The sequence below is a fragment of the Nerophis ophidion genome, linkage group LG04, assembly GCF_033978795.1.
Source record: "Nerophis ophidion isolate RoL-2023_Sa linkage group LG04, RoL_Noph_v1.0, whole genome shotgun sequence".
Taxonomy (NCBI): Eukaryota; Metazoa; Chordata; class Actinopteri; order Syngnathiformes; family Syngnathidae; genus Nerophis; species Nerophis ophidion.
This window is the reverse complement of record NC_084614.1, coordinates 15,236,242-15,254,361: the sequence shown is the minus strand read 5'-3', so window position 1 is coordinate 15,254,361 and position 18,120 is coordinate 15,236,242. Positions and strand designations below refer to the sequence as shown.

At 38.8% G+C, this 18,120-nt stretch overlaps 1 protein-coding gene across 1 annotated transcript in view; it reads right to left on the bottom strand.

Moving 5' to 3' along the window:
- Positions 1-218: 218 nt before the first annotated feature.
- Positions 219-18,120, bottom strand: part of LOC133550981 (cilia- and flagella-associated protein 69-like) — a 41,804-nt gene continuing 23,902 nt past the window's right edge. Inside the window, exons 14-23 of the mRNA XM_061897198.1 lie at positions 14,927-15,042; positions 14,731-14,849; positions 14,510-14,591; positions 14,234-14,429; positions 9,652-9,789; positions 6,788-6,864; positions 6,504-6,701; positions 6,349-6,435; positions 6,203-6,280; positions 219-3,358 (exon numbers count right to left, since the gene is read on the bottom strand). Of these exons, the coding sequence (XP_061753182.1) occupies positions 3,206-3,358; positions 6,203-6,280; positions 6,349-6,435; positions 6,504-6,701; positions 6,788-6,864; positions 9,652-9,789; positions 14,234-14,429; positions 14,510-14,591; positions 14,731-14,849; positions 14,927-15,042 (1,244 nt within the window). The 3' untranslated portion in view covers positions 219-3,205. The remainder of the gene's footprint in view (positions 3,359-6,202; positions 6,281-6,348; positions 6,436-6,503; positions 6,702-6,787; positions 6,865-9,651; positions 9,790-14,233; positions 14,430-14,509; positions 14,592-14,730; positions 14,850-14,926; positions 15,043-18,120) is intronic.

Here is an 18,120-nt window from a genome sequence, read left to right as displayed (position 1 = left end):
TTTGTTTTATATTGGTTTACATTGAATTACTATCTATATGTATACATATATGTAGAAAATGTACCAAATTTTAATTTATACGGTTTTTGCTGGAAATAGTTTGCACACCCCTGACGCCGTCGTCCCTCATTACTTTGCTATCTGGCCCGCGATGGAAAAATGACGGGTCATGTGCACAAAGACAAAGACAAATGAGTACGTGAGGTCATTGCATTTTAGCTTACCAATTCAAAAAAATGCTATAAAATACACTTGTCATTATCACACTGCAATATTACACATTCTATAATAAGATATACCTAGAAAAAAGAAAAAAAAAACATGACTAAAAATCAGGGGTGTCCAAATGTTCCCTCACAGGACGGCGTGCTGGAAAAAGTGATTTAGTGAAGGAAAATGTGTTAAAAAAAAAAAAAAAAGTATTAAAATAATCAACAAAACCTCCCACATGTCAGCTTTGTACAACAAAGTGCATTTTTGGGACCCTAGCACTTTTAGCTAATTTTAAAACTCGGTACTTGCTAACATGCTAACATTTTTTTACGCTAATTTTGCAGCCGTTCACTCAGGGTCATATAAGTTGAAACTTGATGCATGCTAACTTTTTTCAGTAATTTTGCAGCCGTTCACTTAGAGTTGTATAACTTGACACCAGCTAACTGTTAGCATGCTAACGTTTTTCACTAATTTTGCAGCCGTTCACCAAGGGTCATATATACACTTGATATTTGACGTATGCTAACCTTTTTCACTGGTTTGCAGCTGTTTAGTCACGGTCATAGATTTTGGTACATGAGACATGCTAACTGTTAGCATACTAACTTTTTTCACAAATTTTGCAACGGTTCACTCAGGTTCATATAACTAGGTACTCGACGCATACTAACTTTTTTCACTAATTTTGCAGCCGTTCACTCAGAATCATTTAACTTAGTACTTGACACATGCTAACTTTTTTCACTCATGTTGCAGCTGTTCACTCAGGATCATATAATTTGGTACTCGAAGCATGCTAACTTTTTTCGCTAATTTTGCAGCCGTTCACTCAGGGTCTTATAACTTGATGCTTGACGCATGCTAACCTTTTTCACTTGTTTGCGGCTGTTTACTCACGGTCATATATCTTGGTACTTGACACAGGCTAACGGTTAGCATGCTAAATTTTTTCACAAATTTTGCAGTTGTTCACTTAGGATCATATAACTTGGTATTTAACACATGCTAACTTTTTTCACTAATTTTGCAGCCGGTCACTCAGGTTCATATAACTAGGTACACGACGCTTGCTAACTTTTTTTTCAGCAAATTTTGCAGCCGTTCACTCAGGGTCATATAACTTGATACTTGACGTACTAACTTTTTTCACTAGTTTGCAGTTGTTCACTTAGGGTAATATAACTTGGTACTTGACACATGCTAACTTTTTCCACAAATTTTGCAGCCGTTCACTCAGGGTCATATAATTTGGTACTCAAAGCATGCTAACTTTTTTCGCTAATTTTGCAGCTGTTCACTCAGGGTCTTATAACTTGATGCTTGACGCATGCTAACCTTTTTCACTTGTTTGCAGCTGTTTACTCACGGTCATATATCTTGGTACTTGACACAGGCTAACTGTTAGCATGCTAAATTTTTTCACAAATGTTGCAGTTGTTCACTAAGGATCATATAACTTGGTATTTGACATATGCTAACTTTTTTCACTAATTTTGCATCCAGTCACTCAGGTTCATATAACTAGGTACTCGACGCTTGCTAACTTTTTTTCCCGCAAATTTTGCAGCCGTTCACTCATAGTCATATAACTTGATACTTGACTTGCTAACTTTTTTCAATAGTTTGCAGTTGTTCACTTAGGGTAATATAACTTGGTACTTGACACATGCTAACTTTTTTCACTAATTTTGCCTTTCACTCAGGTTCAAATAACTAGGTACTCGACGCATGCTAACTTGTTTGTTTTTTCCCCCGCAAATTTTGCAGCCGTTCACTCAAGGTCTTATAACTTAAAAATTGACGCGTGCTAAATTTTTTCACAAGTTTGCAACTGTTCACTCAGTGTCATGTAAAATGGTAATTGACACATGCTAACTGTTAACATGCTAACTTTTTTTAAACTAATTTTGCAGGCGTTCACTCAGGGTCATATAACTTGATACTTGACGTGCTAACTTTTTTCACTAGTTTGCAGTTGTTCACTTAGGGTCATATAACTTGGTACTTGACACATGCTAACTTTTTCCACTAATTTTGCAGCCATTCACTCAGGTTCATATAACTAGGTACTCGACGCATGTTAACTTTTTTTTTTTTTCCCCCCAAATTTTGCAGCCGTTCGCTCAAGGTCAAATAACGTGATACTTGATGCGTGCAAAATTTTTTCACAACTTTGCAGCCGTTCACTCAGTGTCATACAACATGGTAGTTGACACATGCTAACTGTTAGCATGCTAACTTTTTTCACTAATTTTGCAGCCGTTCACTCACGTTCTTATAACTAGGTACTTGACGCATGCCAACTTTTTTTTTTTTTTCCCCCGCAAATTTTGCAGCCGTTCGCTCAAGGTCATATAACGTGATACTCGACGCGTGCTAAACATTTTTCACAAGTTTGCAGCCGTTCACTCAGTGTCATACAACATGGTACTTGACACATGCTAACTGTTAGCATGCTAACTTTTTTCACTAATTTTGCAGCCGTTCACTCACGTTCATATAACTAGGTACTCGACGCATTCTAACTTTTTTTTTTTTTCCGCAAATTTTGCAGCCGTTCGCTCAAGGTCATATAACGTGATACTCGACACGTGCTAAATTTTTTCACAAGTTTGCAGCTGTTCATTCAGTGTCATATAACATGGTAATTGACCCATGCTAACATTAGCATGCTAACTTCTTTTTTTTAACTAATTTTAAAGGCGTTCACTCAGGGTCATATCATTTGGTACTTGACACATGCTAACTGTTAGTATGCTAAAGTTATCATGCTAACATCAGCATGGTGCAATTTTTATTGTTGTTTTGCCAGTCAATGTCATGTTCTTAGTATTTTTTTTTTTAGCCTTTTTACAGTCATTGTTTTTTTGGTTTCAACTGTAGTTTGACAAAAATGCGGGGCCATTTAAACAATGAGCTGTGGCTCGCAAAATGCCCCCGTGCCGCACTTTGGACACTCCTGCTGTAATTCCTCCAAGAAGAGGACACGTCAGTCTTTGACAGGAACAGAGCTACAGAATCGCAGGCGTTCACGTTTGGAGAGGAGAGCTTCTTCCTGCGCCGCCGCCATCAGGGGAGTCTTGGTCAGTTTGATGGCCCGAGCGCCGCCGTCCTCGCTCACCACCATTTGGCCGATGAAAAGCTGGAAAAACACAACAATCAACATGTATTCCGGGGAGTTTGCAAAAGACCACAGGACCGTAATGAATAATAGCTATTAACAATAAAACCGTAATTGCACAAATGTAGCGAGATTGTAGCACAAAAGTATTTCGGGGGAACATTTTTAGAGATTTGGACAACTTAGAAAATGTGTTTCATACGCACTTAAAATCCTTAACAGCATTACTGAACATTTTTACGGCACAAACTATGCATTTTATTAAAAGCATATCCACAATTTTTTGGCTCTAAATAAAGCATTTTCAAGCGTAAACATGGTTGAATTAACTAAATATATCAATACTACATAAGTATTGGCTACTAGATTAGACCAAACCAATCAGAGAGTGCTGTTCAGTATCATGGCCAGTGATTGGCTCAGCCTCAGGAAACATAGGGGGGATGGGGGGGGGGGGGACAGTGGCACAAGAGGGGCCCCTTGGCTTTGGTATAGTTAAAAAAATTAAAGTTCTGTCATTTAAATATATAAGTTAAGAACATCATAAATGTTGATAGACAATTTTTATAGTTGTGGAAGTTGCACACATAACTGTGGTGGGTTCAAGGACCCTGTTTAAAGTTCAAAACAGAGGTGTCACTAGTTTTTAAAAACAGCGGACGACTTAAGCTCCAGGAGATGCACTGAGAATAATACAAATAATAATAATAATAATAATAATAATGTGTATCTCTACTTTACAAAACGTGACAGATTTCTGATCATATCTATGTGAATAAATATCATTGAAATTAAAAATACAAAAATAAATAATACATATAATTCCTAAAATGATATAGTTTGACTATTTTGTGTTGCATTTGTTGGCACTTTTTGTAAAAAAAAAAAAATAGTTATTATAGTTATCAAGATATGTTGATCCATTTTAATCCCAAAAAATAAAAATAAAGAACATACTGTATTTTTCGGACTATAAGGCACACTTATAATCCTTTCATTTATAACCCGGTGGGCCTCATGTACGGATTTATTCTGGTCATGCTTAGCGACCTCGAAGGCTATTTTATTTGGTACGTGGTGTAAAAATAAGTGTGACCAGGAGATGGCGGTCACACATAGGAGACACGTGTGGACTGCAGGTTGACGCTTGTTCAATAAATGACGCTAGCAAGTACCCGTAAGCAAGTGACACCGAAACCTTGATGTTTCATTGAGAATGCAGAACACTACACACGGCACTCAAAAATCTTTCAGAAAATGTATGGAACAAGGAGCATTATGGCTACTGAAGTCAGACATACTGTGCTTCAACATACTGGTATTAATATCGTGTTATTAGTAATATTTTATATATATATATATATATATATATATATATATATATATATATATATATATATATATATATATTTTTTTTTTTTGTTTTGTTTTGTTTGTTATATATATACATACACACACATACAAATGTAAATATATACATCCATATATACATATACATACATACACACAAATATATACATATATACACACATATGTATATATATATAAATATATATATATACATATATACACACACACATACATATATATCTATCCACACATATATATATACACATACATATATACATTATACATATATACACACACTCATACATACATACACATATATATGTATATGTATGTGTATATATATATATATATATATATATACAAATATATGTAAAAACATATACATATACATATATATATACACATACATATATACACAATTATATAAATATATATATATATATACATATATATACACAATTATATATATCTATATATACACAATTATATATATCTATATATACATACAGTATATATGTACATTTATACATATATATACACACATATATATGTATATACATATATATACACACATATATACATACATATATACATACATATATATACATATATACACACATATATAAACACATTATTACATATATACATTCATATATACATACATATATACACATATATAAACACATATATACATATATACATATATATATATACATATATACACACATATATAAACACATATATATATACACATTTTTACACATATATACACATATATACATATACACATATACATACACATATATATACACAAATATATACACATATTTATCTATATATATACACATATATGTATATACATACACACATATATAAATATATATATACATATACACATATATATACACTTATATACACATATTTATATATATACACATGTATGTATATATATACACACATATGTATAAATATATATATATATATATATATATACATACATATACAAATACATATACATATATATATACATATATATACACACACACACACACACACACACACACACACACACACACACACACACACACATATATATATATATATATATGTAGGTGTGAGAAAAAAATCACAAGACTACTTCATCTCCAGTAGATGAAGTAGTCTTGTGATTTTTTTCCCACACCTACATATTGCGCTCTACCACGGTATCGAGCACTATTCTCTGGATAATCCAATCAAGACATATATGTATATATATATATATATAACCAAATATTGCAATAATTATTGTTTAAGTACAAATCACGTGTGTGTGGTGATGTTGGGTTTAGGGTGGGGGGGGTTGGGGGTTGCCCTTTAGGAGTCTTGTGTACATGCACCTAGATTATGGCGCTAGGCCCCTGGGGACGACTGTACCATGTATTTGTGGTGGGTCCCTACAGATACATGAAAGCAATAGAAGGAGTGTACTCCTATGAAGACCAGAGTCTCCGAAAGCTTGTTTGGGTGTCAGACCTCCTCGGGACGCGGCGCAACGTCCTCCTCCATCGATCGGACCTCCTCGGCGTTTTTCTCCCTCTGCTCCTTGATGTCCTGTGCAGACACACACAACAGAGGTGAGCACACAGGGCTTGCTCCCAGAAAGAAGACGCAAAAAAGACCTTCAGCGTGTCGTAGTTGGAAGTCCTGGAAACAAAGTCGCTCCAAGACATCGCTGCGAGTTGCCGTTGCTTCCAGTGAGACTTCAACTGTGGAGAGAAAAGACAAATCCTCAAAAACGCCAAGTTTGACATCACCGTAGGACGATGCTCCGCACCTCCTCATAAAGAAGTTCCTCCTCTTGGCTGGCGGTCCTGACTTGCTCCTGCAGGACGCCTTCCTGCTCGGCGGCCACCGCCTCGGCCGTGTGCTGCGACATCTGGCGGGCCACGCGCAAAGTCTCCTGGTCGGGCGTGACGGGTCTCACGGCCTCCAGGGTCAGCTCCCGGTCGATCTCGTCCCACACATCGGCCACCTGCTTGGGCAGGACGCAGCGACAGCCTCAAATCCTCCAGGAACTCGACAACAAGGACACGGCAGAAGACAAAAAAAAATTTCTACCTTGAAGTCAAGGTATCGTTTGATGAGGCACAAGGTCACGTGATCTTTTACGGACAGTCCTGGAAGGTCCTGGAAACCTGCACGAGGACATACCATCAAAAATAAATACAGTGGGGCAAAAAAGTATTTAGTCAGCCAGCGATTGTGCAAGTTCTCCCACTTAAAATGATGACAGAGGTATGTCATTTTCATCATGATTGTAGGTAAGACACAATCATCTCCTGCCGTCAGACATTCATACAATCGCGACTGCGCAGCTGTATACTGACTACTTTAAAGTCTATTATGCTGTGGGGGAAAAAAAGTATTTAGTCAGCCACCGATTGTGCAAGTTCTCCCACTTAAAATGATGACAGAGGTCTGTAATTTTCATCATAGGTACACTTCAACTGTGAGAGACAGAATGTGAAAATAAAATCCAGGAATTCACATTGTAGGAATTTTAAATAATTTATTTGTAAATTATGGTGGAAAATAAGTATTAGGTCAACCATTCAAAGCTCTCACTGATGGAAGGAGGATTTGGCTCAAAATCTCACGATACATGGCCCCATTCATTCTTTCCTTAACACGGATCGATCGTCCTGTCCCCTTAGCAGAAAAACAACCCCAAAGCATGATGTTTCCACCCCCATGCTTCACAGTAGGTATGGTGTTCTTGGGATGCAACTCAGTATTCTTCTTCCTCCAAACACGATGAGTTGAGTTTATACCAAAATGGATACATGGATGATACAGCAGAGGTTTGGGAGAATGTCATGTGGTCAGATGAAACCAAAATAGAACTTTTTGGTATAAACTCAACTCGTCGTGTTTGGAGGAAGAAGAATACTGAGTTGCATCCCAAGAACACCATACCTACTGTGAAGCATGGGGGTGGAAACATCATGCTGTGGGGCTGTTTTTCTGCTAAGAGGACAGGACGATTGATCCGTGTTAAGGAAAGAATGAATGGGGCCATGTATCGTGAGATTTTGAGCCAAAACCTCCTTCCATCAATGATAGCTTTGAATGGTCAACCAAATACTTATTTTCTACTATATAATTCCTTAAAATTCCTACAATGTGAATTCCTGGATTTTTTTTTCACATTCTGTCTCTCACAGTTGAAGTGTACCTATGATGAAAATTACAGACCTCTGTCATCATTTTAAGTGGGAGAACTTGCACAATCGGTGGCTGACTAAATACTTTTTTGCCCCACTGTATGTGTAGTAAGCGTGTGGAATGGACTTGTGCTTAAGATTGACTATACACTCTTACTCTTCGGACCTAAAAGGGACCTGCCTATAAAAGTGTCAAAGTCAGCAATACATTTATATTTTTTTATTTACTTTCAGCACTTGAAAACTTTTTAAGTTCAAATCTATTTATTGATATCAAATTGTATTAGCCTTTTTGAAAAAAAAAACAACAACACATTTTTTTAATTGCAAAAAAGCAAAACATGCGATGATTCTAAATATTTCGGAGTAGAATATCATGAAAAACATCGGATACATTTTAAAAATCCCCAAACGCACATGACTTGTACTAAAAACGCAACGGGTCCGTCAGACCCATAAACAATATGAATGTTGCACAGAAAATTTCTCTGCCAGTTTTTTCACCCCACTGGGATTCTCCTTTTGTGTTTCTGCACCTGTGGTTCCCACATAAGGTTGCAACATTGTTTGTCAACACTGTCTGCTCTCATTTTCACACACATTTGACCCTCTGATGTTCTGTGTACCTACACTCTTTCCTTCTCCTGTCTAGGCCTGCTGTGTGTGTGTGTGTGTGTGTGTTGTGTGTGTGTGTGTGTGTGTGTGTGTGTGTGTGTGTGTGTGTGTGTGTGTGTGTGTGTGTGTGTGTGGTACACAGAACATCAATTTCCACACTGCTATTAGCCCCGGGTCCAGTGGATCCGGACATCTTATATGCAATTGAAATTTGCAGGGTGTATTATATATATATATATATATATATATATATATGTATATATGGTCATTAAATATGTATCCTGATATATGTTCTTCACAGAAAATGAGCCAGAGTCATCGAGTCTCAGTTTGAAAAATAATTGTATTATTTTTCTTCTAATAAAAAATGAAAAGGGGTCCCATTGACCCAAACACTGTACAAAGGTGGTGTTGTGGTTCAAATTTTTTATGGTGAATGGACGTTTTTTTTTTGTAGTATCAACAAAGTTCAATGAGCAGGTTATGTTATGTGTGTTTCCTGCACCATTACTAGGGAAGGTTGTTTGGATTGGGTCATATAAAAAATGCTGTGCTGTACAACTTCTGAGTATGATTAAAGCTTAAGGTACTTTTGCTGGCCACTAGATGGCAACAAAATATTAGACCTCTGCAATTTGTAAAGGATATGAATACACATCTCGCCAACATGGTATATTGGACTCATGCTGTGTCGCGGACCGTTGATTACTTTTTACTGCCTCTGTGATTTTGTACGCCTTCATGTATTTATTTCTTCTTCATTCCAGAATAAGCAGTCTACAAAACTATATCCACCTTTATCTTTTTTGACACAATTAAACACGGACTACCAGTAATCACTTGAAAATGGAAAAGCAGAATAGGATTAAAACTACTCTGCTTCTTCCTACTCCTTTTCAGACGTTTTGTACTGTAAAGTGTAAACGTGTTTACTTAACTTCCAAACAAACTATTAGCATAAATGTCGCATTGCAGTTCCAAATGCAGCGGTACCTCGCTTAGACTGCAAAATAAACCACAATGGGGCCAGAGGAAGTTGCGAGTGACAACACTTTGATAAAGAAGGTGAGATTTTTTTTTTTTGTGATTATATTTCTGGGTGTCTGGAATGTATTACTGACAAAAACCGAGGTACAACTTTACCCATTTTGCAGAAGATCAAGTAAATCTTAGCCTGGAGGTTCTCTTGGATCTCCAGCACGGCAGCACTCGGGGCGTTCGGTGTGGACATCAGATCCTCGTCCTCCAGAGGTCGGTGACCCAGGATGGGCTGTTTGGGATCTTTGTGTGGGGGGAAAAAGAAAAATCACTATCATATCGACGTTATGGATGGATACTTTTTCCAGTCGAACCGTATTGGGAATCAGTCGCGGTACCTAACGATACCAAGTTTAGGTACTTTTGTGTGTTTTTGCTAATAAATACTAATTGTTTAAAAATTAAATCTAAAAAAAAATATTTAACAATGTTGGTTAAGGGTGTCCTGACAAAACATTTTTAATTCAAATAAAACAGGGGTGCCCACACTTTTTCTGCAGGCGAGCTACATTTCAATTGACCAACTCGAGGGGATCTACCTCATTTATATATATCATTTATATTTATTTATTTATGAAAGAGACATTTTTGTAAACAAGTTAAATGTGTTTAATGATAATACAAGCATGTGTAACACATATAGATGTCTTTCTTTCACGAAGACAAGAATATAAGTTGGTGTATTACCTGATTCTGATGACTTGCATTGATTGGAATCAGACAGTAATGATGATAACGCCCACATTTTCAAATGGAGGAGAAAAAAAGTTGTCCTTTCTGTACAATACCACATGAAAGTGGTTGGTTTTTGGCATCTAATTCATCCAGCTTCCATACATTTTACAAGAAAAACATTGGCGGCAAATTCCGTAGCTTGCTTGATTGACATTCACGGCACCCGAGGGTCTTGTGAGATGACGCTGGCTGCTGCCAGTTCATTATTATGAAAAAATGACAGAGAGGAAGGCGAGAAACACTTTTTATTTCAACAGACTCTCGCGCCGTACCTTCCGTCAAAACTCTAAAGGCCGACTGCACATTTCCTATCTTCACAATAAAAGCCCTGCTTCATGCTGCCTGCGCTAACAAAATAAGAGTCTCGGAAAGCTGGCGTGCACAAGTGATGTGCACGCCAGCTTTCTGAGGGATCGCGTGTGCACGCCAGCTTTCCGAGACTCTGTATTTAGTTAGCGCAGGCAGCATGAAGCAGGGCTTTTACTGTGAAGATAGGAAATGTGCAGTCGGCCTTTAGAGTTTTGACGGAAGGTACGGCGCGAGAGTCTGTTGAAATAAAAAGTGTTTCTCGCCTTCCTCTCGGTCATATTTTAATAATAATGATCTTGCAGCAGCCAGCGTCATCTCACAAGACCCTCCGGTACCGTGAATGTCATTTAAGTGACGTCTTGGTGAAGATTGATGATCACTAATTTTTAGGTCTATTTTTTTTAAAAGCCTGGCTCGAGATCGACTGACACACCCCCCGCGGTCGACTGGTAGCTCGCGATCGACGTAATGGGCACCCCTAAAATAAAATATCGATATTGAACCTTGAGTATTGGCCGATACGTATATTGGTCCGATATGATATCAGCCAAAATCATATTACTAGTATTATCTTTTAGTGTGCAATGTTAGAAAAGGTTAGATCAGAGGTTCTTCACCTGTTTGACTTTGCGGCCTTACTTTTCCACTACATAGGGGCTCGTGGCCCACTCGAATATCAACTGTGGTGAATTAGTAATCTTACTCTTGATACATATGCTGTAACCTTCTTAAAGTACCAATGAATGTCACACACACACTAGGTGTGGTGAAATTTGTCCTCTCCATTCGACCCGTTGGCTTGTTCACCCCCTGGGAGGTGAGGGGAGCAGTGGGCAGCAGCGTTGGCCACGCCCGGGAACCATTTTGGTGATTTAACCCCCAAATTCCAACCCTTGAGGCTGAGTTTCAAGCAGGGAGGTAATGGGTCCTGTTTTTATAGTCTTTGGTATGACTCGGCTAGGGTTTGAACTCACAACCTACCGATCTCAGGGTAATCACAAACATCTTTATTATCAAGGCTTAGGTCAGGCTGATTACAAAAATAAATACTAATTAAATACACTGCAAAAGAAGAGACTCTTTGAAACTGATAAAAACAAATGTATATATACTATTACGCAGTACTAAAATAAATCAATTCAAACTATATTCCATCCATTTTCTACCGCTTGTCCCTTATCAACAATATATATGTTTCTTCAATGAACTGGCAATAAAATGAAAATACAGCTTCACCACTTTAGTCATAATTTTTGCGCTAAAGAAAGTTATATGACCTTAGTGGAAGACTCCTTTTCGTCTGTTTGGTATTGTCATTACTGCCCACAAGTGGTGGGAAAGTGTATTACAACTGAGTATCGCCGCGGCCTGTACGGACCACAGCTGAGAAAGGCATTTTTTTGGGCGGCCCTCCAGTGGGCGCTCGCTGCCCAACAATGTTTAAGAAACACTGGGTAAGATTAACTGAAATAGTAGGTGTGTAAAAACATCACATTATTTATTATTAATGGTCTGGAATGGGCCCTGCGATGAGATGGCGACTTGTCCAGGGTGTACCCCGCCTTCCGCCCGATTATAGCTGATATAGGTGCCAGCGCCCCCCGCCACCCCAAAAGGGAATAATGGGTAGAAAATGGATGGATGGATGGATGGTCTGGAATGGACTTATGCTGCGTTTAAGTTGAAGTGGAGTGGTAATTGTTGGCCACAATAATTAATTAATTTAATGATGCGGACACATTTGTTGCTGGATACTTTCTAATACACCTCACCTTTTGAGACTTTGCATGTGCGAGTAATATGCCAATATGCTTGTTTTTATTGACAATGTGGTCAGCACACTTTTGACATATGTCTGGCTTATCTGCTTAGTTGTTGCGTAGCCGCTAAGCTCCTAGTAGCCAATCCCGTAAACATGTTTGCCTTTTGTAAATGACATCAGATCAACATACTCAAGTAAACACGCTGCAGGGCTGCTTGATTCAGAGATTTTAGATGCAAGCCGATATAATCCGATACTTTTTTTTTTTTGCTGATATCGGACCGATCAGATCAGGATACCCCTACCTAAGGTGTGTAGTTTCTATGCCTTGTTTTCTCACACTTTTGAGTCTCATTTGCAAGTATTATACAGAAGACCTTGCATGCAGTTACAATTCCAAGACATTAGATGGCAGTAGTAGATAGGCGCCGGAGTACTATACAGTTTAAAGCAGGGGTCACCAACGCGGTGCCCGCGGGCACCAGGTAGCCCGTAAGGACCAGATGAGTCGCCCGCTGGCCTGTTCTAAAAATAGCTCAAATAGCAGCACTTACCAGTGAGCTGCCTCTATTTTTAAAATTGTATTTATTTACTAACAAGCTGGTCTCGCTTTGCTCGACATTTTTAATTCTAAGAGAGACAAAACTCAAATAGAATTTGAAAATCCAACAAAATATTTTAAAGACTTGGTCTTCACTTGTTTAATTAAATTCATTTATTTTTTAAATTTGCTTCTTATAACTTTCAGAAAGACAATTTTAGAGAAAAAATACGACCTTAAAAATGATTTTAGGATTTTTACCTTTTAAATTCCTTCCTCTTCTTTCCTGACAATTTAAATCAATGTTCAAGTATTTTTGTTTTTATTGTAAAGAATAATAAATACATTTGAATTTAATTATTCATTTTAGCTTCTGTTTTTTTGACGAAAAATATCTGTGAAATATTTCTTCAAATTTATTATCATTAAAATTCGAAAAGATTATTCTGGCAAATCTAAAAAATCTGTAGAATCAAATTTAAATCTTATTTCAAAGTGTTTTGAATATCTTTTACATTTTTTGTTCTGGAAAATCTAGAAGAAAAAATGATTTGTCTTTGTTAGAAATATAGCTTGGTCCAATTTGTTATATATTCAACAAAGTGCAGATTGGATTTTAACCTATTTAAAACATGTCATCAAAATTCTAAAATTAATCTTAAGCAGGAAAAATTACTAATGATGTTCCATTAATTCTTTTTTCAATTTTTTCAAAAAGATTCGAATTAGCTAGTTTTTCTCTTCACTTTTTTTGGGGTTGAATTTTGAATTTTAAGGAGTCGAAATTGAAGATAAACTGTGTTTCAAAATGTAATTTTCATTTTTTTCATGTTTTCTCCTCTTTTAAACCGTTCAATAAAGTGTTTTTTTCATCATTTATTCTCTACAAAAAACCTTCCGTAAAAGGAATAAAAATGTACGACGGAATGATGGACAGAAATACAATTTTTTTTTTATATATGTATAGATTTATTTACCAAAGGCAAATTGAGCAAATTGGCTATTTCTGGCAATTTATTTAAGTGTGTATCAAACTGGTAGCCCCTCGCATTAATCAGTACCCAAGAAGTAGCTCTTGGTTTCAAAAAGGTTGGTGACCCCTGGTTTAAAGTTTCACCATGTTAGCTCACCGTTTAAATCGCCATGCAAAATTGCTCATGCTAATCAGTAGCATGTATATAGCATATCTCATGTAAATTAGCATCAAGCTAACACATTTTGAAAATTAGAGCCTGTTATTTTTGCAACAACGATAAGTCATTCGCTATTAAAAAAAATACCGAATTCCGTACCAATCCCTTGATGAGGCGTGGTTTGTCCTGCAAGCCCCTGACTCAAACCTGCGATGCCGCCGTGTTGGTTTCTGCTGACCCCTAGCTCCGCCTCCTCCCGCCTCCACACGTGCAGCAGGAGGCTGGGAGCCGCGCGCCCGCTGTCCGCGTGCCTCCAGGCCAGGACGTCAGGGACGGTGTTGGGGTTGTCGCACAGCTCCAGCACGGCGGCGAGGAGGACGGCGTGCACACACTTGGGACTCGACTGCAAGTAACAAAAAATTTTTTTTAAATAAAAAAAAGACGGATGACGTATTTAATAAATAGACCGACTTGATGACTTACAATGAGCAGGTCGAGGAGAAGCTTGGCGCCGTCTCGGGTCAAGAAGTAGTCCTCGGTGGTGTAGCAGCCAACAATGCAGAGCCTGATTGGCGCACACACACACACACAAACACACACACACGCACACACACACACACACACACACGGTCAACATTTCCTCAGCAGAGCGAGAGCTGGTCACCATGAGTTAAAAACCTCTGAGGGCCTCGAGCTGAACTGACCGCACACACACCAACGTGGAGAGGAGGAGTTTGTTGTGACCCAGACCGCTGTAGAACATGCCGGATCCTCGGCTCAGGAAGTGGACCACCATGTCCACGCCCTCGGTCCCGAACAGCTCCTGCAGCGGCGAAAAAACCCCCCGCCCGCCCGGTCAGCCACGACTTTTTGGGCCCGCGGCGCCACGCCTTCAAGTACCTTCCTGTGCACGTCGCTCTCACACAGGGCGGAAATGATGAGCTGCATGTCGGACTTCATCTCCACGGTAACCGCATCCTCTTCGTCGGGGCTCGCCTCCATCTGCATCAGGAGGCCTGAGGAGGCGAAGCATGAGTGGTGACTGAACGTGCAGTGACTGGTCCAGCTTGTCAACGACAATAATACGTGCATATATAGTACTTAAAGTAGTCAGTGTACAGCTTTTTTATATTATCCCTTAATAAAATAACATAAAAACCGCAACTCTCCAGTGCAGGCAGCACTCGAGCATCCTGCCCCCATCGTGCTGAACTCTAGGTAAAACACTATTATCTTGCTACCAGGTATTCAGAAAGGTTTGACTGTACTGTCGCTGTATAATGCAATACCAGCTGTACACGGACTACTCTAAAGTACATTCATTTTACTATTTATAGTATTCTCCCTTATTAAGATAGCATTAAAAAAAATAATGAGTAGGGGATTATGATCTGATTCAAAATGTCACAGCATTTTTTTTTTTTTTTTTCATTTATTTATTTATTTTTATTATCTTTCTAGCTATCATTATGTATAAGTATTGTTGCATTTGAACAACTGTATTGTTGATAATAGAGGTAAACTATTGGTTTTGTTCATGATCAATAGCGCTTTTTCTATTGGTATTTGTATTGCTCCAGTTTTAGTGTAAAAATGCTCATTGTCATTACTGATTCCAGAAAACACAGAGTGAGATGTTCTACCTCTTGTGCGAAACACAAATGCATAAAATGACTTTTAACACATTAAATGACGAGTAAAACATTTACAAACACAACAACCAACTTCTAAAACATTAAAACCGACTCCAAAACACATAAAATGACTCCGAAGAGATGCACAGTGACATCTAAAACGTAAATTACTCCTAAAACACATAACAAGACTCCTAAAACTCATAATAAGACTCCTAAAACACATTAAGAGTCCTAAAACACGTAAAAAACTCATAAAACACTCCTTCCCTGCTTGCTCTCTTTGTCTTTGTCCTTGTCTGAACTTTGTAAAAGCCTCTTTCTTTGCGCTGTCCTCTAATCCAAATTTCAATATGAATATGATCAGCTGGACTCTTGACGCTATTGACACAGTCTTTTCGACAAGAAAAAGAGGTCCGGGGGAGCCTGGCTGCCCTGATGGAACCATCGCTGCGGGTTACGTGCGAGACTCCTGGAACTCATGGAGGATAATGTGCCTCTCAGCTCTTTCCATCGAGGACGTCGAAGACATCTACCTATTTGGAGCTGTGATCACGGGGCACTTGCTGATTGGGCTGGGCATTGCTCTGGTGTATCGACAAATTCGGAAGACGATGGCAGCCACTCAAGGGGCCCAATGGCTGTTCAACGCAATGGAAGGATTGGGTCGGGCTGTGGGAACACAGACTTGTGCGATTTCTGAGTTGAATCGCAAAATGGATCAGAGAAGGAATAATAATTGGAACTGAAAGAGGTCCAGCATGGACAAGCAGAGAAGACAAGTCAATATTTTGTCTTCTCGAAGGAAAACAACTTTTTATCTACGATTTGGACTCCCTGAATGGCCTTGGCATGGAGCAGGCTGTTCTGAAGAAAATCTCCCGAAGACTCCTCAAAGATAGACGCTTTTGGCCTTCCTTTTTGTCAACAACATCTGTAGCGGAACTTTATCGGCCTCAGCCATACAAAAACACTTCACCTCTCCCGAGTTAATTGGGCATATACACACACACACATGACCCCGACCCTTAAATCAACACCCTCACCAACGCTTATCTCCATGGGGTTGTGAAATGGCCGAGCGGCGCTACAGAGCGAACAGCGGGCCTGCGCAAACCCACCCCTCCCTCTGTTGCAAGTTGGTGTGATATATGTATGTTTAATGTGTGCCATGCTATGTGAAGTTTTTTCCTTGGACTCAGACTAGACCTCTGCAGAGGGTCTAGCCTTGGACTGATATTTTTTTACCCCCCCCCCCCCCGCCCCCCCTTTCCTAATGTCACCCTTTTCTTATCTTTTTAAGGAGCGCTGTAACCGGCTGATCCGTCGGCGGTCTCGTCTTGTTCCCCCCCCCCCCCCCCGTAACGTGTGCCTGCTCTCAGCGGGACTGTGCCGAAAATGTAATTTCAGTTTTGATGTGTCTTGTACATGTTGGAACGGACAAATAAAAATGATTCTGATTCTGAAAATACTCCTAAAAACATGTAAAAAGACTCCTAAAACCAATTTAAAAACGAATCCTAAAACACATAAAAAACTCATAAAACACGTAAAAAATACTCCTAAAAACATGGAAAAAGACTCCTAAAACCAATTTAAAAACAGAATGAGGTGTTTGCATCCTTTGTGAGCACATACACTTGGTGGCCTTGTAGGTGAACAGTGAACGTGAATGGAAGACCTGAAGGATAAAATACTATATTATTTATTTCACTAACTGCTTATTTGCTATCACTTTTACGATCATATTTGTTGTATTTGCTGTTGTTGTTTTTGTCTCTCTGTCCAGTCCCCTCTTATCCCCACAATTTCCCCCTCTGTCTTCCTTTTTTTCTCTTTCTATCCCCTCCTGCTCCGGCCCGGCTGCACCAAATGATAATATAAATACATTTAATAAAGTCAAATTCAATTAAGGCAACAAGAGAAGTATCCTACACTTCTCTTTTGTAAAGTAAATCTGAACAGCTCTCCTGTGGCGGCAGCACTCGAGCATCCTGCCACCATTGTGCTGAACTCTTGGTAAGACACTATTATTTTGCTACTCACTCGTGCTCCCAGGTATACAGAAAGGTTTGACTGTACTGTCGCTGTATAATGCAATACAAGCTGTACACTGACTACTCTAAAGTACATTCATTTTACGTTCCATATAGTATTGTCCTTCAATAAGGTAACGACATCCAAAAACTACTGCGACGGGGATCATGTTGGAATTCAGATTTCCCCACGATGAACCACAGCTCCCCAGTGCCGGCAGCACTCGTGCATCCTGCCACCATCATGCTCGAATACGGGTAAGACACAATTGTTTTGCTACTACCCCCTGTGCTACTAAATATTCATAAAATAATGACATACTGTACATGTGTACTGCCAGCTGTACCCTGACTAGTCTATAGCAGTGGTCCCCAACCACCGGGCCGCGGCCCTCGTGGCCCGATTGGTACCGGGCCGCAGAAG